Raw genomic sequence first — 23,431 nt, 5'->3', positions numbered from 1 at the left:
TGTTGCCTGCGTGTAAGCGCATATCTCCACATCAGTGCTGTCGTCAGCTGTTTGTAGATCATAATCAACAGCTACGTAGCGATGAAACTTCTCTTCAGTAACACCGGCTGGGATGTTAATAACCTGTTCATCTGACATGTTTGCAACAGCTGCATTTGTTTCATTCCTCGCCATATCCTTAACAAAGCTTACCTGCTTGTAGCAGTTCACAATGGTTGCCTGTGTAACATGATTCCAGGCTTCTTTCATCATATGTAGGGAATCCAACAATGATAGATTACGAGCCAGTTCAACAGCACGTTTATCCTTGCCAGTCTGGTCATCCATAATGCTCATCAGAAGACGTAGCACAAGAGTCCGATAATGCTATTTGAAATTGGCTATTATGCCCTGATCCATAGGTTGGATCAGAGAGGTAGTGTTTGGTGGCAGGAAGACCACCTTGACGTTAGACAGCCTGACATCATCCCTGTGTGCAGCACAATTATCACAAAGCAACAAAATCTGACGCCTTTGTGCCCGCATTCTAGTGTCCTAACTTCTTTAGCCACTGCTTCCAAATTTCCCCAGTAATCCATTAATTTGCGTTAGCCTCGTATGACACAGGAAGTCACTTAACTTTCTTGAAGCAACGGGGCTGTTTGCTCTTTCCAATAAGGAGGGGTTCCAATCCATATTGCAGCAAAGGAGGATCGTCAGTCGGTCCCTTCGATGTTTTACCTCCAGTAGTTTCGGCATGTTTTGAATGCAAGTGTTCCATCAGGAATCGCTCACCAGTAGAGACCGTTTTCGTCAGCATTGAAAATGTCATGAGGTGCAAAGTCGTTCAAGATGGTAGGAAGAACTGAACCAACCCAATTTTCAGCACCAAAGGCATCAGCGTCTTGGTTCTCACCATGCTGTTTCTTGAATTTTATGTTGTTCCTCTCCTTCCATCTTTCCAACCATCCAACAGTAGCTTTGAATTCAGTTAGTCCAAGACTTTCAGCTAGCTGGTTAGCTTTCTCCATAAGCAGTGGACCACTGACAGGAAACTGTCTGCTCCTGACTCGAGAAAACCACCGAAGAAGAGCATCTTCTACCTCCTCAGCTTTTCCCGCCTGTTTTCGTTTCCATTGTGGATTGTATTGCTTTGCCAGTCTTCCAGAAGCTGGTCTTTCTGCTTCAAGACCGTGAAATTTAACTGGGATTGACACCATATTCTTAGCAATAGATGCTTGACTTTGTTTGTTTTCTAATTTTTAAGAACTTCTATTCGTTCAGCCAGTGTTAAAGTCTTACAGTTCCGCCGCGATGACGACCCCAGTGTACACTCTAACAACATTCTTTCGCTTATTCTGCCTGTGGCAGCTAAAGGAGTGGTAAATTTGAAATCTCGTTGGTTATCACGCGCCAATCGGCTTCCATATTCCATGTGCGTGCTTATGCGGAGTCTTCCCTACAGAGGAATGGTCTTAAACCATGCATGTAAGCGAATCTTTTACTTATCAGTGGTGCGCTAAACTGAAGTTTGTCCTCCTAGAAACTGATGGCACCAAAAACGGGACCGAAGTACGGCATGCAGTTAAACAGAGCATGCGCTTATCCGACGTGCACTTAAATGGAGTGCACTGTATTAGGGCCCCTATGTGGTTAAATCATGAGTAGTAGGCAAGGGGTCAATAACAAGGCTGAGCCCCAAGCCTGCTCATTAGAGGGATAGGGGCTTTCAAGAGAGTGGGGAAGGAGGAGGAGAGTGAAGGGTATTAAGCATGGAGAAAACAGGAGGAGATTTTGTAGGGAATTGAGGGAAAGGATGGGTGTGGGAAGTTGTGACAGAAGGTCTGTGAGTGGCTTTGGCAGCTTTGCAATGTGAGAAAAATACCTGGGCTTGCTGAAGAGTCATTTTCATGGCATCTGCCTCTCTCTCTGAACCCCGTCCTACTCTGAGGTGTCACCGGCCACAGCAGCAATTCATATTTGCTGTCTGTGTTGGCCCCGCATCCCACCATTGAGAAAAGAGGAAGTGATGTCAGGGCGGGACGCAGCAGAGAGAAAGCTGCGGGGCCAGTGCAGGCAATGATTATGAATCACTGCTGCATTGTTTCTCAGCTGCAGCTTTGGGTGAACTATGTGCCGAGTAGCGGTGGGAAACAAGGATTCGCTGCTCTTGCAGTTTTATGCCTTCTCCCAAGCTACAGGCCAGCTACATGGTGGCAGTGTGCACATGACACATTCCCTTATCTCCCATCTCCTTGCGCGGCACACAGTTTGAGAAACGCTTCCTTATACTATGAGTTTATCTTGTTAGGCAGACTGGATGGACCATACAGGTCTTTATCTGCCGTTATCTACTATGTTACTGTAGTGTCAGAACAAATTTTGTAAACTACTGTTAAGAACAAAATCACTGAAAAAATGGACAGACAAACATTAATGGGGAAAAGACAAGAAGGATTTAACAAAGAGCAGTTAACCTTTGAAAAAAATATTCTAATAAATGTGTAATAAAACATGTGGCTGGAGAACCAGTTGATATAGGGGCTCATTTTCAAAACAGAAAAACATACATGACAGGGACCTGGGGAAAGGAAGAAGCAATATGCATCACCTTAAAAAGAAAGGATAGAACCTCTGTCCACGTGGGTGTTGTCTACAGACCCCCGACACAAATGGAGGAACTAGATAAAGATCTGATTGCAGACATTCAAAAGTTGGGAAAGAAGAGAGAGGTTCTGATGATTGGAGATTTCAATCTGCCGGATGTAGATTGGAAGGTTCCATATGCGGAATCGGAAAGAAGTAGAGAGATAGTGGATGCTTTTCAAAGTGCTCTGCTCAGACAAATGGTGACAGAACCCACGAGGGAGGGAGGGAGCGGCGGAGGTGGTCCCTCTTCACAAAAGTGGTGATAGAGAAGAAGCTGGAAACTACAGGCTGGTAAGCCTCACTTCGGTTATTGGAAAAGTAATGGAAGCGATGCTGAAGGAAAGGATAGTGAATTTCCTGGAAGCCAATAAGTTGCAGGATCCGAGACAACATGGTTTTACCAAAGGTAAATCGTGCCAAACGAATCTGATTGAATTCTTTGACTAGGTGACTGGAGAATTGAATCAGGGACGTGCTATAGACGTAATCTACTTAGATTTCAGCAAAGCTCTTGACACGGTTCCCCACAAGAGGCTCTTGAATAAACTAGACGGGATGAAGATAGGATGGTGAACTGGATTAGGAACTGGTTGACGGACAGACGCCAGAGGGTGGTGGTTAATGGAATTCGCTCGGATGAGGGAAAGGTGAGTAGTGGAGTGCCTCAGGGATCGGTGCTGGGGCCAATTCTGTTCAATATATTTGTGAGTGACATTACCGAAGGGTTAGAAGGTAAAGTTTGCCTTTTGCGGATGATACTAAGATTTGTAACAGAGTGGACACCCGGGAGGGAGTGGAAAAACATGAAAAGGATCTGCGGAAGCTAGAAGAATGGTCTAAGGTTTGGCAATTAAAATTCAATGCGAAGAAATGCAAGTGATGCACTTAGGGGGTAGAAATCCACGGGAGACATTATGTGTTAGGCGGTGAGAGTCTGATATGTATGGACGGGGAGAGGGAGCTTGGGGTGATAGTATCTGAGGATCTGAAGGCGACGAAACAGTGTGACAAGGCGGTGGCCGTAGCTAGAAGGTCGCTAGGCTGTATAGAGAGAGCGATGTGACCAGCAGAAGAAAAGAGGTTTTAATGCCCCTGTATAAGTCATTGGTGAGACCCCACCTGGAGTACTGTGTTCAGTTTTGGAGGCCGTATCTTGCTAAGGATGTAAAAAGAATTGAAGCGGTGCAAAGAAAAGCTACGAGAATGGTATGGGATTTGCGTTACAAGACGAATGAGGAGAGACTTGCTGACCTGAACATGTATACCCTGGAGGAAAGGAGAAACAGGGGTGATATGATACAGACGTTCAAATATTTGAAAGGTATTAATCCAGAAATGAACCTTTTCTGGAGATGGGAAGGCAGTAGAACAAGAGGACATGAAACGAGATTGAAGGGGGGCAGACTCAAGAAAAATGTCAGGAAGTATTTTTTCACGGAGAGAGTGGTGGATACTTGGAATGCCCTCCCGCGGGAGGTGGTGGAGATGAAAACGGTAATGGAATTCAAACATGCGTGGTATAAACATAAAGGAATCCTGTTCAGAAGGAATGGATCCTCAGAAGCTTAGCCGAGATTGGGTGGCAGAGCCAGTGGGGGGAGGCAGGGCTGGTGGCTGGGAGGCGGGGCTAGTGCTGGGCAAGACTTCTACGGTAAATGGCAGATACAAATCAAGGTAAGGCATACACAAAAAGTAGCACATATGAGTTTATCTTGTTGGGCAGACTGGCTGGACTGTGCAGGTCGTTTTCTGCCGTCATCTACTATGTTACATACAAAAAGTGGCAGATGGAAATCTCTTTTTGCCAAAACTCCCAAATCACTATTGTTTGAAACCCATTTTTAAGATGGTTTTCTATGCAGTTTATCTGCAGTGCATCCTTACAGCAGAGTGGAAGGTATCCAACTGGCTGAACCCTGTGGTAATGGCATCACCCAGAAGGGACAATGCCCTACATCAATCAGAGCCAGAGAAATGTTGCTGGAAGGTTCCTCTGAGTGCCTGTTTAAGCCTCAACTTTCTTCCTAAGGTCTCTCAATTTATTCCCTTGGTTCTCAATGTCACAGTTATAGTGGAAAATAACATTCAGCATGGTACAAATACCCTGCCATTCTATTTTACTCGTGTTATGTTGTGTCTTTGATCAATTATTTCCCATATAGATCTTTCAGATTCTTCATCCTTTGCTTCATTAAGAGGGCATCCTTTTCAGAGCAAAATTAGACTTCCTGAGAAATGCTTCTCTCTTGGCAGCCACTGTACATGTGCTCTGCAGTTGAGTTTGAACACACTAAATAGGTGCAAACAAGCTGAATTGGGTGTATGCAGGAAATCAAATGTTACTTAACATTTTCTGTACCTTAACTTATAAAATAAGTGTTACTTATATGGAACACCTGCCTGTACCCACTTTGGCATGCCTGTAGGTGTCTATGTACTGATTTTAGCCAGCTCTGTTCCTATTTGTATGCTGTGTGCCATTCTAATTGCTTCAGCTAATGACATATTTTTAAAAGCTGATTTTCTTGTGTCTGTACAAGTTTCCTTACCTTAAAGAGAGGGTGTGGGCCCTCAAGAGTGGGAAGGACAATAGGTTTTCCTTTGTTACTTATTTTCTGCTGCTTCACATTACTGAAACTCCTGAGCCAGATGTATGTAAAGCAACCTTGCTAGAGAGATGATAGATCCATCTGAGTAGCTAAAGAACATTATTACTTAAGAGTGGGAATTCTCAACCCAATCCTCGGGGCACATTCAATCAGTCAGGTTTTCAGGATATCTACAACGAACAAACGTGAGATAAATTACATGCACTATCTCCACAGTATGCAAATCTATCTCTTGCATATTTGATTTGGGTATCAGGAAAACCTGACTGGCTGGGTGTGTCCTGAGGACTGGATGAAAACCATTGGCTGAGATTCTTGGCTTTGCTGTTTTTCATTTGCTCTAACAAGCACCATGTCTCAGTTAATGAAATATTCAATAATGACAAGGGTATCAAGATGCACTTCGTAGTGCAGGCTTGTCCAATCCTCAATGGCTGCAACAAGACCCGGTTTTCAGGATATCCCTAATATGAAAGATCTACATAAAATGAATGTAGTGGGTATGAAAAACTCTCTTTTGCATATTAATTACGGATATTCTGAAAACCTGGCCTGTTTCTAGCTCTCGAGGACTGAACTTGGACAAGCCTGGTCCAGTGCATTTGTTTAAAAAGCTTGGGAAAATGATGCATACCAGACACCATGTTGGCTTTAAATGTTTTATGCCCTAACACAGAGATACGCAGGTGTTCCTTCAGCCTGAGTTTGGGCTTCTCTCTACTTTTCATGTTAGCAATAATTTCTAGTGAGCTGTAAGAAAAGAAAGGCAGAAACGAAGGATGAAGCTTCAGGATAGATCTACAAGTTGGATATTTAGTGTGGTAAAGTTCCAATGTCTTTATGAAACTAATGCCAACCCTGTGTTCTTAATATGCAGAATTCGCTCACTCCCCGACATGGCTATCAGAATGTATGAATATAAAACTGTGGGGCAGGCCTTTTTCTTTTTCTTAGCCTTAGTGCTTAGTGTGTGTAATATGTTCAGTGGCTACAGCAGAGAGCTCTGACTCATAATTGTACCCTGTAAGCTGTCCATTTGCTGACAGATGCTATTAGCTGTGTGGGTGTTTGACCTCTATCGTGCAGTCTCTCAAGCTTGTTTGCTTCAGTGCTGGCTTGACCCTATTGCATGCAAGGGCTGGTAGTTTATTTACTTATAGTATTTATAGTCTGCACTATCTGTAAAATTCTAGGTGGAGTACAAATTAAATATATATATCAACTCAAACATATAATAAAAATCAATAAAACATGAAACAAAAACATTCAATAAAATATATCAAAATAAAATAATGAATACAATATTCTAAGTAAGCAGTCAAAACTTCTTTCAAATCTCTCATTGCTTGGATGTTAGCTGGTAAAACATTCCATAATGTAGGACCTACTAAATAAAATATTGTAGATCAGTACATCTCAAGGTGAACAATCCTAAACTATGACTTGTTTTTGAAAAGGCGGTCTAGTAAATGTTTTAATAAACAATAAGTGAAGATTACATCTATCTGTATGGTGTGGGGTTAAGTGCAGACCATAGTAACTGCTCTAACATGTGGCCTGCCAGGTGTGCAGGTAAATCTGCAGGCAGTATTTTCACAATAGTATCGTCTGGTATGGTTACACTGTCAGGACAAAGGTTAGGCTTTCTTCACACCACTGGAGTAGCATTTGGGCAGAGACAAATGAAAAGGCAGGGTCTTAGCATTATGCTTTTGTGGGAGTTCTCTGTTGGCGTTCCTTCTGGTGGGTGGTGCTGTAATATTGCGCTTTAAGTCACAAGGGACAGGCCTGGAATTGCAGTATTGTGCTTTCAATTGCATAGGAAATGCATCAACATGCCACATCAGCAGAAGCTGTTACAAACTACTCCTGAGCAGTTCCTCAACTCTAGGGCGGTTACTTCTTCCTCTCGCCAACAACCCTATCCACCTCAGTACACAAAGGCTATGTCTGACTCCCCCACCTTGGCCCGCAAAAGTGACAATATAGGGATTTCTTATATACCTTTTACACCTTAGCGGTGTTGCTACAGATTCCATTTACCCACTGTTTCTACAGCTATACACTGTGCTTTTTCTAGGCTTCACCTAACTCCCTGACTCCAAGGCGTTACTCCTCTCACTGATAACCACATCCACCTCAGGGTGCGAAGGTGACGGTGGTGAATCTCCTATATATGTTCTACACCGCAGCAGTTGTGCATGTGGCTTATTACCTACCACTTGGTTTTCAATCATGACAAATTTCAGACAATGTGGCTTACAGGTAGCTCTGTCACTCCCTCATTGTCCCTATTAATTATAGGCCAGATCATGGTGCAGACATCTACACTGAAAACCCTAGGTATAATTCTCAATCCTGAATTATATTTTGACAATCACATAGCTTCACTGATTAGAACTTATTGTTTTGCTGTTCGACAAATTTGATCCATGCTTTTTTAATGAAAGATGTGCTAGCTGTCTTGATTATAATAATTAATTGTTTAGTGGCATACATCTCTGCAATTAGTACAAAACACTGCCATCCAACACTGTGCACATTACAATGATGTCAGGTAATATCACTGCCTCCCAGAGCACTAAAGAGTTAAATTTAAAATATTGGTTATTTCCTTTAAGTCCATGTGAGTAGGCCTGCTTGCTACACTCCATGGCATTTTTATCCCCCTTGCCTCTTCACAACAGTTGTGATCCTCTAATGATAAACTACTGGACATTTTCCCACCTTCACTGGTGCACTTGGCTTCCACCTGGGAAGTGTTTTTTGTATTTTTGTCTCTTTGCTATGGAACTCGCTTCTTAAAACCCTATCTATTTACCCAACTATTTGCTCCTTCTCATGCCTATTTTCTCTTACTTGAGATGTAAACCACTGTGATATTTACTGAATAGCGGTATAGCAAATCTTTTCATAAACAATGTTGCTTAGAGGGAACATTGGCCCTGGCTATTCTACTCATTCTTGTGCAATGCTGGTATAGCATCTGGCATTTTTCTGCTGACGGTAGAATCTTGAGTAGCTTGAGGAGGAAGGTATGCTTTAATTTTATTTTGAAATTTCTGTACCAAGGTAGTTATGTGGGCAGAGAATACTGAAGTGAGAGAAACCTGTGGCTATGGTTTGTGTTACATTGACTCCTTGTAATCTTCACTGAAAACATAATTTCTTAAATATACGTACACAAATGTGTGTGCATGTACACTAGGCCAGAATATGAATAATACATTCGAGGCACTAGGGGGCCGAATATTCAGTACAGCCCTAAAATTTTCTACTTGCATACTTAAGGGGGTGGAGATAGGCATATTTCATAAATTGTACAGCTCCAGCCTCACAATACATAAAATATCAGTGGACTTGTAGGTGGCCCAATATTGTGCGCACCTCTATACATAATTACACTTGAGAAGGGCAATTCCATAATTATGTGCCCACTGATATGCGCCTCTTGCTCGCATTAAAACAGAGAAAATGAGCAATTGTGTGTAAGTATTTTAAGCAGAATTCTATATGAAGTGCTATGGTGTGTAAATGCAAGAGAGGGTACATATATGGGTAGAGATCTCAATTACATGTATACCTTACAGAATACTATGTTACCTGTGTCCTTAACACATTGAGGCGACCACAGTTATGCCAAGTCTATGACTGGTTTTACTGAAGGTGCCTAAATGATAGGCATGCTGATATTGGGTTACGCTAGTATTCTATAATGACACCTAGGCGCCCAGTGTTGTTATAGAATATGCTCCTATTGCACATTATCAGGGCATCTAACTGGAGGTGCCCTATTATAGAACTGCAGTTGAAATAACTCTTTGTTAGGCATGTTTAAAGCCCTTCTCTTTAGCCTTTAAAATACTACGCTACACAAGGCTGACTTCTCTTTGGCTGCATGAAGGGCTTGTTAGTTAATACTGAAGAGACTTGGTTTATCATTTAAATCTTTGTTTGGATGGCGCAGAACATCCATTAGAGAAATAGTAAATTGCTTGTGTAACCTTCTCATTATTTCAGAGTATGTTACTGAGCACACTTGAAAGCTTTGCCTCCTACCTGTAAAGGTTGATTGTATGTGTTGTCTCGCTCTGGAGATGAAGTGTTACTGTTTGATGCTGTTCTCCGTTCACCAGCTGCATCCCCTGTATAAAACAGAACATGGGGATGAATGTAGTTAAACTTTTTTTTTTTGTACAAAAGAAACTGCAGAAAAAAAGAACTGAGGTTATACACAGGTTGACAAAGCCAGAAGAAATAGCTGGAAGGCTATGCGCAGAAATTCTCATTGTCTAGGTAATGAGATTCAAACACTAGTGGCACAGACAGATCTAGATGGAGAAATTAGGTCTTACCTGATAATTTTCTTTCCATTAGTCCTACCCACTATTCCAGAACCCGTGGGATGGTTGTGTCCATCAACCAGCAGGTGGAGACAGAACTGAAAACTGAGCCGAGACGCATCTCTCTTGGCATCCAGTCTAATTCCTCAGTATTTATGTAGACAAGCAGTAAGGAGAAAATCAGAAAAAATTCAACCACCTTAAACAACTTGCTAATCTAACAATAACCAAATGAGCAAACGTGTGGAATTCTCTCATCCCTGGAAAACTTGTACAGAACAAGAGATATGCAAGAAGCACTATGCAAGGTGATATTTGATATTTGACCCATTACTTTGCACTGACTAAACATCTCAGAAACCTTGGGCAGGCCTCCAAAATAGTGGGAAAGACTAATACAAAGAAAATGATCAGGAAAGGCCCAATTTCTCCTTCCATTATATAGCTTCCCACTATTGCAGAATCTGTGAAATGTTCAAAAGCAATCCCTAGAGTGGGTGCTGCTGCCCTGAGGTCCAAAGCCCCAAAACTGGCTTTCAAGTGTGCTGCAATGTCCACCCTGTAGTGTTTGGCAAAGGTATGCAGCCTTGCAAATATCCCCAGGAGATAGTAAGGCAGTCTTTGCCCAGGATGTTGTTGTATACCTTGTAGAGTGAGCCCGCAAGGCCTGAGGAGCCTGCTTCCCTTCAAGCAAATAAGCTGATGTGATAGTCTCCTTCAGCCATTTAGTAATTGTAGGCTTAGAAGCCTGTTTACCAAAAAGCAAAATCTATGCACATCAAGAAGCTTCAAGGAAGAATATGGAGCCTCTTTGTCCTTTCTGTGAAAGGACAGAGGATTCTCAGATTGGTGGAGATGAAATGCTGATACCACAGAGAGACCCTTGCCTCTGAAAAGTGAGGCAAGGGATTCTGACAAGAGACAGCCTGAAACTCCGAAACCCTATGTGTCAATGCAACAGCTACCAAGAATGCTATCTTTTTAGCATAAAGATCTTTCAAAGAGGCCTTCTGGAGTGGCTGAAAGGAGGCTTCTGAAGGGCCCAAAGGACTAAATTAAGGATTCACTCTGGACATGGCGTATGAAATTGAGGCCACAAGTGGGCTGCTGTCTGCAAAAATCGAATGATATCTGGGTAAGCTGCAAGATATGTCTTCTGTAGTTGACCCCTGAAACAGGCCAAAGCCACAACCTGAACTTTTAGAGAACCCAACGCCAATCCTTTCTGAAGTCCTACCTGGAAAAATGCTACGATGTGTGCAAACTGAGCAGATAAGGGCGATAGTCCGAGCTCAGAACACCAGCCCTCAAACATCCACCACACCCTTGCATACTCCATGGATGTGCTCAGAACACCAGCCCTCAAACATCCACCACACCCTTGCATACTCCATGGATGCAGAACATTTCAGAGTCTGAAACAAAGTAGCAATGACCGACTCAGAATAACTTTTTTTTGTCTCAACTGAGCCCTTTCAATGGCCAAGCCATATGATCAAAGGGGCATGGATCCTCCATGAGCACCAGACCTTGCTTCAGGAGGCTGTGTACCTGTGGAAGACAGAGAGGACCCCTGCAGCCAATCCATTTATTTGACTCTGATGCCTATCACGGGCCAAGGAGGGATGATATATAATAGTTGAATCTCTGGCAACGGCTGAAGTAGGGTACTGATCCCCATCAAGCTCAGTTATTTCCAATGGCTTGGGCACTTTGGCATTCCTTTTTGTCATCATCAAGTCCAGAAGTGGAGAACCCCATTGGTCCACTATCAGCTGAACCCCTGGCTGGACAGTTTCCATTCTCACGGGCCCAAGGAGTGCTGACTTCACATTCAAGAATCCCACAATGTGAGCAGCTAAGAAGCAGAGAAGATTTTTCTTTGCCCAACTCATGAGGGAGGCTGCCTCGACTGCCATCAGACTGCAGGTACCACCTTGCTTGTTAATATATGCTACCATCATCCAACTATCATAGAAAACTCAGACTGGGGCACTGTCCTGAGCTCCAAGTGATTTATTGACCACTGAGACTCCTGGTCCATCCAGGCACCAGAAAGGAACTTGTAATAAGCTCCTCAACCAGACTTGCTGGCATCCGTTGTCACCACCTACCACTGTGTTACTGTAAAGGGAGCTACGATGGTCAAATTTCTGGGTGACAACCACCACTGCATATTCCATCTGGCAATCAGCGTCCACAGAAGATGAAAGTCGTACTTCTGTGACACTGGAGACCAGTGGCTGAGAAGAGATTCCTATAATGGCTGCATATGAGCCCTTGCCCATGGCACCACTTCCATTGACGCCGTCATTGACCTCAGACTCTGGGCCTGCGTTGACTGAGAAGATGAATCTGTTGAGTCAGCTTTGGCCTCCTGCACTTTGTGAGGAAGATACTTTCCCGTGCTGTGTCGAATAGAATGCCCAGATACTCCAGTGTCTGCAATGGAGTTAGTCTGCCCTTCTCAAAATTGATCATCCAACATAACGACTGCATAAGATGGCCAACTCTGTCCATCACTACAACACTGTTCTAATAGGATGCATCAGTTGCTGAGATATGGGTGAACTTGCTGAAGGAAGGACACCACCACCACCATAACTTTAGTAAACATTCTTGTGGCTGTGGTGAGACAGAAGGGCAAAGTCCTGAACTGGAAGTGATGGCCCAGCACTACAAAATGTAGAAACCTCTGATGCAGTGGCCCATACTGGTATTTGCAAGTATGCCTCCTTGAGATTGAGGATGGTGAAAAATTCTCCTGCTTGAACTGAGACTATGACTACTCTTAAGTGTGTCCATGGGTACCCAAGGGGTGAGACCTCCCCAGAGGGTACACACAGTAAGTGGCTCCTGGAAAAAAAACACAAACAAAACTAAGTGCTGATTCACTCCCTCTTGGCCCCTCCTCCCCCTTTTTGTGAGCTTCCCAGCACAGAAATTGAGAGGGAACAGGTGCAGAAGCTGCAGAGCACATTTATAAGGCAGCATGCCTCTGCAGCTTCAGTAAAAGCAGAGATTTTTTAGTTTTTCAGCGGTCAAGTTCTGCATTGGGCCCCTGCCCCATCGTGGGAAAATCACCCAGAGCTCTGGCAGTCCAGTTTGGGGGCGTAGCTATGAGTAGGCCTGGTCCCACTCAATCTTGGCTCAGGCCCACCAAGTCTCTGTCGGATGATCAGATCCCCAACTGGTTCGTTGACTGTCTTCTTAGGCACCGATTATCCTTTATAGCTGCACTCAGCCTCTTGTAAGCCTCCAGAAGCCCTCCTTCCTGCGTTTTGTTGCTGCTTGGGACTTGGGGGACCTGCTTGCTACCAGTGTACCTCTTTGCCTCTGTCTGTATCCCCAAGGCTGCTGCTGCTCAATTGCAGCGGTCAGGCTGTGGTGTCCCCCAAGGTTATCCACTTTCTCCCCAGTTGTTGAATGTATATATGAGTCCCCTAGGAGGTTATTTGAAAGAAAGGAATACTTATTCCCTTTCATATGCAGATGATATATTTGTGCAGTGTCCAGAATATGATTGCTGCTGTAAAGAAAACCAATAGTAAATTTACTCCAATTGTCCATAAACTGACAGACCAAGTATTCCAAATCGCCTTCCGCTTATTTCTCTACCAATTTAAAAGTGAGAGAATCCTTATGAATAAGGGCTAATGAATAAGGGCTAATCCATCCCCTCTTCTACCCTGTTTACCTTATATCCAAGAGGAAATATTGTTAAAACATAAGGAGAGGTCATATCGGATAACGAGGTTTCTGTAATAAAAACAATTCTTGGCTGTTGATCTGTTAATAAATCCCCAATTAAATTTGATTTGTTACAAAGAGAGCATGCATTAAAATATAAGCATTCAGTTACAGTATAATCTGAAATAATAGGTATCGTTTTCTCAATCTGTATCTCAACCAAATTCCTATCCTTTCTAAAGTGAGGATTTCGATTTGAATGTCTTTTATGCCTGTTCCCAATTATTACCTCAGGTATATGTTGGAAGCAAGAAAGACAATCTTTAAAATTACAAGCTACTAAGGAACCTGAATTATAATACTACTTACTGCACCTTGGCCAATTACTTACTATCGTTGTTTGGGAAGAATTTAAGACCCTTAGCTATTTGAGCCTTCCCCTCCCATAAAACCCAACCCAAAACAGGCTAGACAAAATAAATGCTTTTTTAAAAATGCACCGGCTTAGGTTGTTAATAAAAACTCTAAATTAAAAACCTGTACTAGATACCCCTTCAATACCTTATTCAAGCATCAAATAAAAAATAACGGCTTCCTCAATTTGCTGCACCAGTCGTTGCACAAAGGAGTGTGCGTTTGGCTTATACCTTAGGCGTTGCGTGGCACTACCTCTTGATGAGGTCGGTGTCTGATGTAATTAAAGGGGCAAATATGCCTCCCACACCCATTTGGAACCAGGAAGAGCTGAGAAATAACTATAGTGAAATGCCCCGATTCAGTGGTAAGCATAGATGTCATGTCGGCTGGGGACTGCTACCAGTTCTCTTCCTCTTGAAGAGGTTGGCGTCTGATATACTGCTTTTGCAAACAATGCATCAAAGCGAATTACAGTATACATAAAATACTAAAGGGAGAAAGTAACACACCAATTAAAATACAGGAAAAAAGAGTAGAAATAAAATATTAAAATTAATATTAGAACCAATATGGATGCAGCTATTTAGGAAAGGGAAATGGAACTTGATATACTGAATTTCTGTGGTTTTTGCAACTACATTCAAAGCGGTTTACATAGTATATGCAGGTACTTATTTGTACCTGGGGCAGTGGACGGTTAGGTGACTTGCCCAGAGTCACAAGGAACTGCAGTGGGAATGAAACCCAGAACATCTACAACTACTGAAAAAGCCTGCTTTAAAAAAAAAAAGTTTTAAGTGCTGATTTGAATTTTACTAATAAGGGTTTTGTACAAAATGATAATGGTAAAGTATTCCAAAGAAGAGGAGCTGCACAAAAAATAGGCAGAATGCAGAGCTGATTCAAGATGGCTGCTTACAAAGTCCTACCCCCTCAGACAGTGCACCATGTAATGATCTCAATGCGCTAGGTGAGGCGTGAAATGAAATAAGGGAGGCAAGATAATCTGGTGTCTTATTATACAGTGCTCTGTAGGCCAGGACAAGAAGTTTAAATTTTATACAGAATAATATTGGTAACCAATGAAATTTCATTAATAAAAGAATCATGTAATCATATCCTTTAACAAGAGATAACACTGTTATTGCAATATTTTGCACAGATTGAAGACGGACATATTATTGATGGGTATAGACAACTTGGTAAAGTAATTCAGCCAACATCACACAAACTTGTACTTGCCAAGAAGCTCGAGCTATACCCAATAGCCCATCTCTTCTTTTCCATTAAGGAGCACTTATCATATGGCCTTCTAGGGCCACAAACTTCTGGGGGTTTTGGAAAAGAATTATGACATACACTCTTCCACAGGGAACTGTAATACCTCTTTAAGGTTTATCATCTGTTTCTTTAGGATGCTATAAATCGTTTCCAACATTGCATTCCACACTTGGTAAAGGTACAACATAAATGGGAGAAAAATCCCAAATCCCCTAGCAACTTGCATAAAAACATTTTTTTCTAGTGAAGGACCACAAATAAAGCTGTTTCTAAATGCAACTACAGGATTGGTATACAAAATCTTGGCTAGATCATGAGGCTCGGGAGGGTGGGGGGTAAGAGGCACAGATTCAAGCATAAAACATTAGAAGATATTTTTTCAGAGAAAGAATGATGGATGCATGGGACAATCTGTCAGTAGAGCTGGTTGGTCATATACATGGCGTGGGTTATTTTAGTCCTCTAAGTTTTATATTTCTCTGATTAAGAGAAGTTATAAAGTTTGTTTATACATTTTGGTTTATTTTTAAGAGGTTTTTGTATGCAGTAATTATACATAGCTTTGGCGAGAAATATAGACTGCAGGCTGCCTTTTTTAATTACATGGCAGTTACATATTGTATTGTGTATGCTATATAGTATACATTGTTTTCTGCCCCTCTTATATGTAATTTATTATAATATATTTTTTTACTATAATTTCTTAGTGTTGTTGGCTTGACATATTTTACCATTTTATGAGACAAGGAATATTGTCTATACACGTTAGCCCAACCCCCTTTTTGTGGCTCCTTTTTTATGTGGTCTCTTCCTCTTTTGGGTGCTCCAAAATTTGAGTCTGTCTTTCCCTCACTGGTGTCTTGTTTAAAATACGTTATCTTTTACTATCCACGATTCATATCACATATATAACATTATATCCACTTTCCAAAGCTCTTACAAGTCTTCTCTCAATGACTGTATATCGCCTCACCTCCTTTTTCCTCATATATATATATAATTTCATGTATGTATTTATAAATTTATTTTGGTCATTATATGTTTGTTTTTTTAATATAGCATGCATGTTTTATATTTTATGTTTTTGCTTTTGTGTATTTGTAGAGTCCATGGTATCTGGTTTCTTAATAAACATTCATATATTTTTTTACTAAAATCAACCTCTGGAGTTCTGCATGGCTTGGATGTCCAACATCTGTTCCCTACTTCTTCGGCTGATCTGATATCATCGTACTCGTAGGAAACCCATTCTTGATCAGTCAGGTGTTGGAGACCAAAACAGTGACAGAATATAAGACGGCATTTGCGACCCTTAGTTGTGAAGTAAAGGGGAGTCATAGATTAACAAAGGGGTTGAGACAGGGCTTCTTAAATTTGGTTTGACAAAACCCACAGCTAAATTGGATATTAAGACTACCCACAATGAACATGCACATGATAAATTTGCATATCTTGAGTGTCAAATTAAATTTTGAGGAACATTGGAAAAGTAGAATTCATGTGTATCCATTCCTCAGTGGTTTATTTGACATATGGGATAAATTAGGTAATGACGTGAAGCTTTATTTCCTGTCTGTTTGAAGATTCTATTTCTGCTTGGTTTTGATGGCTCTCGGCACTTCTGTTGGCTGATGGAGGCAGGTGTGGACAGAGTGACATATGTTTGAAAATTCCTCATTTATAACTAGAGAGACTACTGGAAACAAATTGAATAATTTGTCTACCCCATCATTTCCACTTTTTGGAAATTTTATAAAGCAGAGTTTCTTAAACCATTTCATGCTATGGAAAAATGAAGAAAGAAAACACACAAAGGGTTTACTTTTAAATTGTGTGGTGCTGTTTAGTAAAGGTAATAACTGGAAATATCAAGATAAGCATGAAGAAGATATGTCCATTTTCAACACACAGCAGGCCATTCGGACAAATACAGTGTCTCTATTTACACTACTCACATGCAGATTCACACTATAAATAAATAAAATTAATAAATTAAGGGGTCCTTTTACAAAGGCGTGCTGAATAATGGCTTGTGGTAGTGTAGGTGCGGGTTTTGGGCGTGCGCCAATCCATTTTTTAGTGCGCCTGTAAAAAAGGCCTCTTTTTTTTTTTGTTGTCGACGTGTGGCAAAATCAAAATTGCTGCTCGTCCATTGTGGGTCTGAAACCTTACCGCCAGCAATAGACCTAGTTGTAAAGAATCTGGGAGGTAATGACCTACGAGCATCAAATGCCACTTGGTACGCATTCGTTACACATGCCAGAAAATAAAAAATATTTTTCGGACGCGCACCAAAATTGAAATAATCACAAGGGCCACACGGTAACCGGGCAGTAACTCCAATTTGGCGTGTGAAGGCGCCTATGTGGCTTAGTAAAAGGGGCCCTAAGGGAGATAGCATACGCCCACCAAAACAGATCTATTTTAAGACAATGCAACATAGGAGGCACATTGGGGGGGTGGGTCTTTTACAAAGGCGTGTTAGCGTTTTCAGTGCACGCTAAATACTAGAGACACCCATTGGAATATATGGATGTCTCTAGCATTTAGTGCACGCTAAAAACGCTAGCGCATGTTTGTAAAAGGCCCCCTCAGTTTGAAAAGCCTATCCAACTTCAAAGGTATATGCATTCCCACATTTTTGATGTGGCTAGGTTGCTAGTAGAAGGAGATATTGGCTCGTAAAATTTCTTCTAACCCTCTAGACAGAACTGAAGAAGAGATTTGGTATTGTTAGCTTATAGCCAGAGATTAAACAAAATTCCTTGCGTAATAAAAAGTAAAGACACACAGGGTTTTATTAAGAAAAAGGTGCATCATCACTATATCATCACTGCTAATACATCACTGTGCTCTTGAACTGCTTGGGCCAGTAGTTCTATGATTTATTATTAGGCTTATGGTTTATTATGCTTAAAACACTGCCATTCTTGAGATCATAGCAGAGCAGTTTACAGTAAAATTTAAAACCTATTGAAATGGCAAATAATTAAAGAGAGAGGGGCTACCCCTGCCTTGTGTGCTTGCTAAGGTAGAGAACAGTTAAAGGAAGAAGTTACTAATCTGCAGTAAAATACTGAATTTTACCACAGCTTAATTTACTTGGGAATTAATTTGCAACAACTCTTAAGGTAAATTAATAACCTTGCAAGCTACATTACTTTTTTCTCAGGCAGCATTAGGGCACTAATGTGTGACTTGATGTTCCAAGGATTCTTCTTAAAGGGGCTAATGCATAAAACAAGATTCTTCCATCCCACTTCAGCAGAAGAACCCCAACCCTATGTAAGTATTCCTGTGCCTACCTCTGTAATTCCCGGTGTCTACTGATGGGGGAGCAGAAGTAATCCCCAGCTACTCCTGCACCATTGGGTGCCAGGTTCAGAATGGCACTAGTTGATCCAAGCAGCAGCTCCATGGTACTACCAATGGGCGTCATGCTGTTAAATAAGGGCTTATGATTATTCTAAATTGAAACTCACCAAATTTTTCAAATTGTACATAGTAGCATAGTAAGTAACGGCAGATAAAGACCTGGTCCATCCAGCTGCCCAATATTCATTCTCAATTCTAGATTAAATCAGCAATGAACATGACATTGAGGCATATTTTCAAAGCACTTTGGGAGGCTAAGTTCCATAGGTTTCTATGGAACTTTGGGAGGCTAAGTGCTTTGAAAATGAGCCCGAGTATATACTTGATCATGGTCTTTCTTTGTTTCTGGGACACAGATTGTAGAAGTCCATCTGGTTCTGTCCTTGTGTTCCAACTAGTTGCTGTCAAATCCTATCCAAATCCGTCTTGTCGTTTGTGGGATACAGACCATAAAAGTCTGCCGAATGCTGTCCTCACATTCCAAATTACTGGAGTTTCCGTCGAAGCTCTCTCCTGCCCATCCTAAACCAGATTGCTATATGCGGCACTCAGACCATACAAGCAGGCCCAGCACCGGCCTTAACTGATACACCCAGAGTTGACATCTAAGCACCACTTGATTTGCAAACACATACAGTGGGGGAAATAAGTATTTGATCCCTTGCTGATTTTGTAAGTTTGCCCACTGACAAAGACATGAGCAGCCCATAATTGAAGGGTAGGTTATTGGTAACAGTGAGAGATAGCACATCACAAATTAAATCCGGAAAATCACATTGTGGAAAGTATATGAATTTATTTGCATTCTGCAGAGGGAAATAAGTATTTGATCCCCCACCAACCAGTAAGAGATCTGGCCCCTACAGACCAGGTAGATGCTCCAAATCAACTCGTTACCTGCATGACAGACAGCTGTCGGCAATGGTCACCTGTATGAAAGACACCTGTCCACAGACTCAGTGAATCAGTCAGACTCTAACCTCTACAAAATGGCCAAGAGCAAGGAGCTGTCTAAGGATGTCAGGGACAAGATCATACACCTGCACAAGGCTGGAATGGGCTACAAAACCATCAGTAAGACGCTGGGCGAGAAGGAGACAACTGTTGGTGCCATAGTAAGAAAATGGAAGAAGTACAAAATGACTGTCAATCGACAAAGATCTGGGGCTCCACGCAAAATCTCACCTCGTGGGGTATCCTTGATCAAGAGGAAGGTTAGAAATCAGCCTACAACTACAAGGGGGGAACTTGTCAATGATCTCAAGGCAGCTGGGACCACTGTCACCACGAAAACCATTGGTAACACATTACGACATAACGGATTGCAATCCTGCAGTGCCCGCAAGGTCCCCCTGCTCCGGAAGGCACATGTGACGGCCCGTCTGAAGTTTGCCAGTGAACACCTGGATGATGCCGAGAGTGATTGGGAGAAGGTGCTGTGGTCAGATGAGACAAAAATTGAGCTCTTTGGCATGAACTCAACTCGCCGTGTTTGGAGGAAGAGAAATGCTGCCTATGACCCAAAGAACACCGTCCCCACTGTCAAGCATGGAGGTGGAAATGTTATGTTTTGGGGGTGTTTCTCTGCTAAGGGCACAGGACTACTTCACCGCATCAATGGGAGAATGGATGGGGCCATGTACCGTACAATTCTGAGTGACAACCTCCTTCCCTCCGCCAGGGCCTTAAAAATGGGTCGTGGCTGGGTCTTCCAGCACGACAATGACCCAAAACATACAGCCAAGGCAACAAAGGAGTGGCTCAGGAAGAAGCACATTAGGGTCATGGAGTGGCCTAGCCAGTCACCAGACCTTAATCCCATTGAAAACTTATGGAGGGAGCTGAAGCTGCGAGTTGCCAAGCGACAGCCCAGAACTCTTAATGATTTAGAGATGATCTGCAAAGAGGAGTGGACCAAAATTCCTCCTGACATGTGTGCAAACCTCATCATCAACTACAGAAGACGTCTGACCGCTGTGCTTGCCAACAAGGGTTTTGCCACCAAGTATTAGGTCTTGTTTGCCAGAGGGATTAAATACTTATTTCCCTCTGCAGAATGCAAATAAATTCATATACTTTCCACAATGTGATTTTCCGGATTTAATTTGTGATGTGCTATCTCTCACTGTTACCAATAACCTACCCTTCAATTATGGGCTGCTCATGTCTTTGTCAGTGGGCAAACTTACAAAATCAGCAAGGGATCAAATACTTATTTCCCCCACTGTATACAGCCCTTTAAGTTCTGTTTTTTTTTATACCATTCATTTTCTAATTAGAGATCCTCTGTGTTCATTCCATGCCAGTTTGAATTCCGCCATAGGTTTTTTCTCCACCACCTCCCTCGGGAGGGCATTCCAGGCATCAACCACCTTCTCTGTGAAAAAGAGTTTTGACATCCACCCCAAAACCTCAGTTCATGTCCTCTAGTTTTACCATTTTCCCTTCTCTGGAAAATATCTGTTTCTATATTAATACCGTTCAAGTATTTAAAAGTCTGTATCATATCTCCCCTGTCCCTTCTCTCCTCTATGGTATACATATTCAGGTCTTCCAGTCTCTTCTCATGTCTTTTGGTTCAAATCCCATATTTTTGTCGCCTTCCTCTGGACCACTTCAAGTCTTCTTACAACTTTAGCAAGATACGGCCTCCAAAACTGAACACAATACTCCAGGTGGGGCCTCACCAACAACTTGTACAGGGGCAACAATACCTCCTTTCTTCTGCTGGTTACACCTCTCTCTATACAACATAGAACCTTCTGGCTATGGCCACCGCCTTGTCACACTGCACTCAGTCTGCTGCCCCTCACTACCTCTCTACCCTCATCTCCCCTTACGTTCCCGCCCGTAACCTCCGTTCACAGGATAAATCCCTCCTCTCAGTACCCTTCTCCACCACCGCCAACTCCAGGCTCCGCTCATTCTGCCTCGCCTCACCCTATGCTTGGAACAACCTTCCTGAACCCTTACGCCAAGCCCCCTCCCTGCCCGTCTTCAAGTCTTTGCTTAAAGCCCACCTCTTCAATGCTGCGTTCGGCACCTAACCCTTACCGTTCAGTGAATCCAGACTGCCCCAATTTGACTGCCCCTATCGGACCGACCGTTCACTTGTCTATTAGATTGTAAGCTCTTTGAGCAGGGACTGTCTCTCTTTGTTAAATTGTACAGCGCTGCGTAACCCTAGTAGCGCTCTAGAAATGTTAAGTAGTAGTAGTAGTAGTATACAACATAGAACCTTCTGGCTATGGCCACCGCCTTGTCACACTGTTTCGTCACCTTCAGATCTTCAGATACTATCACCCCAAGATCCTTTTCCCTGTCTGTGCAAATCAGCCTCTTACAGCCCAACATAAACGTCTCACTTGGATTTCTACTCCCTAAGAAAGGCGGTGGCATAGCATTAATCTATCAATCCCACTTCACCACTGAAACCACTGCCGAGTCCATAACACCTCAACTTGAAATTGTCTCAATCAGAATCCACAACAAAACCCTACGCGACCATTTGAATTGTGTCTTGTTTTACAGACCTCCAGGTAATTGGAACGAAGACCAGACTAACTTCATGGACTTCATTTCAAACACATGTGTAACCAACTCCAATATACTAGTATTAGGAGACATCAACCTTCACTTAGAAGATTCAAACTCTATCAACGCACAAGAATGTAAGGAATTCCTCCACTTATAGGATCTCATCTGGCCATAAATGCAACCAACCCACATCAAAGGGCACACACTCGATCTCATTTCTCACAAACTTTCAACAGACCAGAACTTAATAATAACAGATATTAAATGGACAGAAACACCCTGGACCGATCACTACAAACAAAACTTATCCCTACACTGGCGGAAGAAGGGTTTACATCAAATACAAGAACACATATCCTACAGCACAAGAGGTCAAGTAGACGCGAAAACATTCTGGCAACTGATATACCATAACGAATGGACAGCACAAACGGACTCCATATACTACCTCATAGAATGGGATAAAAAAAATGCAAAAATATACTAGATGAAATAGCACCCTTATGAACAAGAATCACACGTAAGCATAACTCGATACCATGGTTCAACGGTGAACTGAAAAAGCTAAAAACACAATCCAGGAGACTCGAACAAGCATGGAGAAAAACAAAAGATGAACATAAACACAACGCATGGAAACAAATACAAAGACAATACAAATATGCAATAAGACAGACCAAAAGATCATACTATAAAACTAAAATAGGGAATAATTACAAAGACACGAAGAAATTATACCAACTCGTGAACAAACTCCTAGACACCAACTTGGTCACTACAATGAATACAGACATCCCATCTGCAGATAAACTTGCCAAGTATTTCAATGAAAAAATTGTAAACCTGCGCAACATGCTACCTCAGGACAACACTGACATCGAAAACTTCCTTAATGAGTTGGACCCAACCTTTGGAGAATACCTGGCTGATCGAACCTGGTCAAACTTCGCCCTCCTGACCGTCGAAACAGTTACCCAGGCGATCAGCAGGTTCTCCAACACTCACTGGGGATTCATATAAGCACAGACTGTTCATAAACTCAGCCTTGTCTGCTCTGGCAGTGAATAGCCTGGTTGCACCATAATATTGAATTTCACTATTAGACGGGTACTGATGCTGAAATGTAATGCCCTACTTTTTAATCTTTTTTGGGGGTCACTGAATTCAGTATTTCAGGAACTGAAAGTTTCTTACAGAAGGTATGCCGATGACTTGCATTTTTTTCTAGTTCGGGAAGGTTTGGTTGATTTGAATTTGAGATTCAAGGAATGCATTATTAACATCAATGTATATATAGGGAATCAAATTATTGAATTTAGCAAAAACAAAAGTCATGTATCTCACCAGAAAGCTCCTTTATCAGCAACTCAGGTGACATTTTGGACTGCCTTTTTTGATTCACAGACAACACAGAGGAAACCTATATAGCAAATTTGCCCATATGTGGTTATGAAAAGCCTTGCAGAAAACAAAATATTTCAATTTGTAAGGCCATGAGAACCCCCCCCCCCCCCCCCCCCCCCGAAAGAGGTGCCGGTCCACTGCAGAGGT

General features: G+C 42.1%; 1 protein-coding gene across 1 annotated transcript in view; it reads right to left on the bottom strand.

The window, feature by feature from the left end:
• The window catches only part of UMAD1 (UBAP1-MVB12-associated (UMA) domain containing 1), a 243,720-nt gene that overhangs the window by 4,443 nt on the left and 215,846 nt on the right, over positions 1-23,431 (bottom strand). Inside the window, 1 exon segment of the mRNA XM_030201062.1 lies at positions 9,297-9,382. Within this exon segment, the coding sequence (XP_030056922.1) occupies positions 9,297-9,382 (86 nt within the window).

The sequence above is a fragment of the Microcaecilia unicolor genome, chromosome 1 (genome assembly GCF_901765095.1).
Source record: "Microcaecilia unicolor chromosome 1, aMicUni1.1, whole genome shotgun sequence".
Lineage (NCBI taxonomy): Eukaryota > Metazoa > Chordata > Amphibia > Gymnophiona > Siphonopidae > Microcaecilia > Microcaecilia unicolor.
Note: the sequence above shows the minus strand (reverse complement) of the source record. Positions and strands in the feature narration are given on the sequence as shown.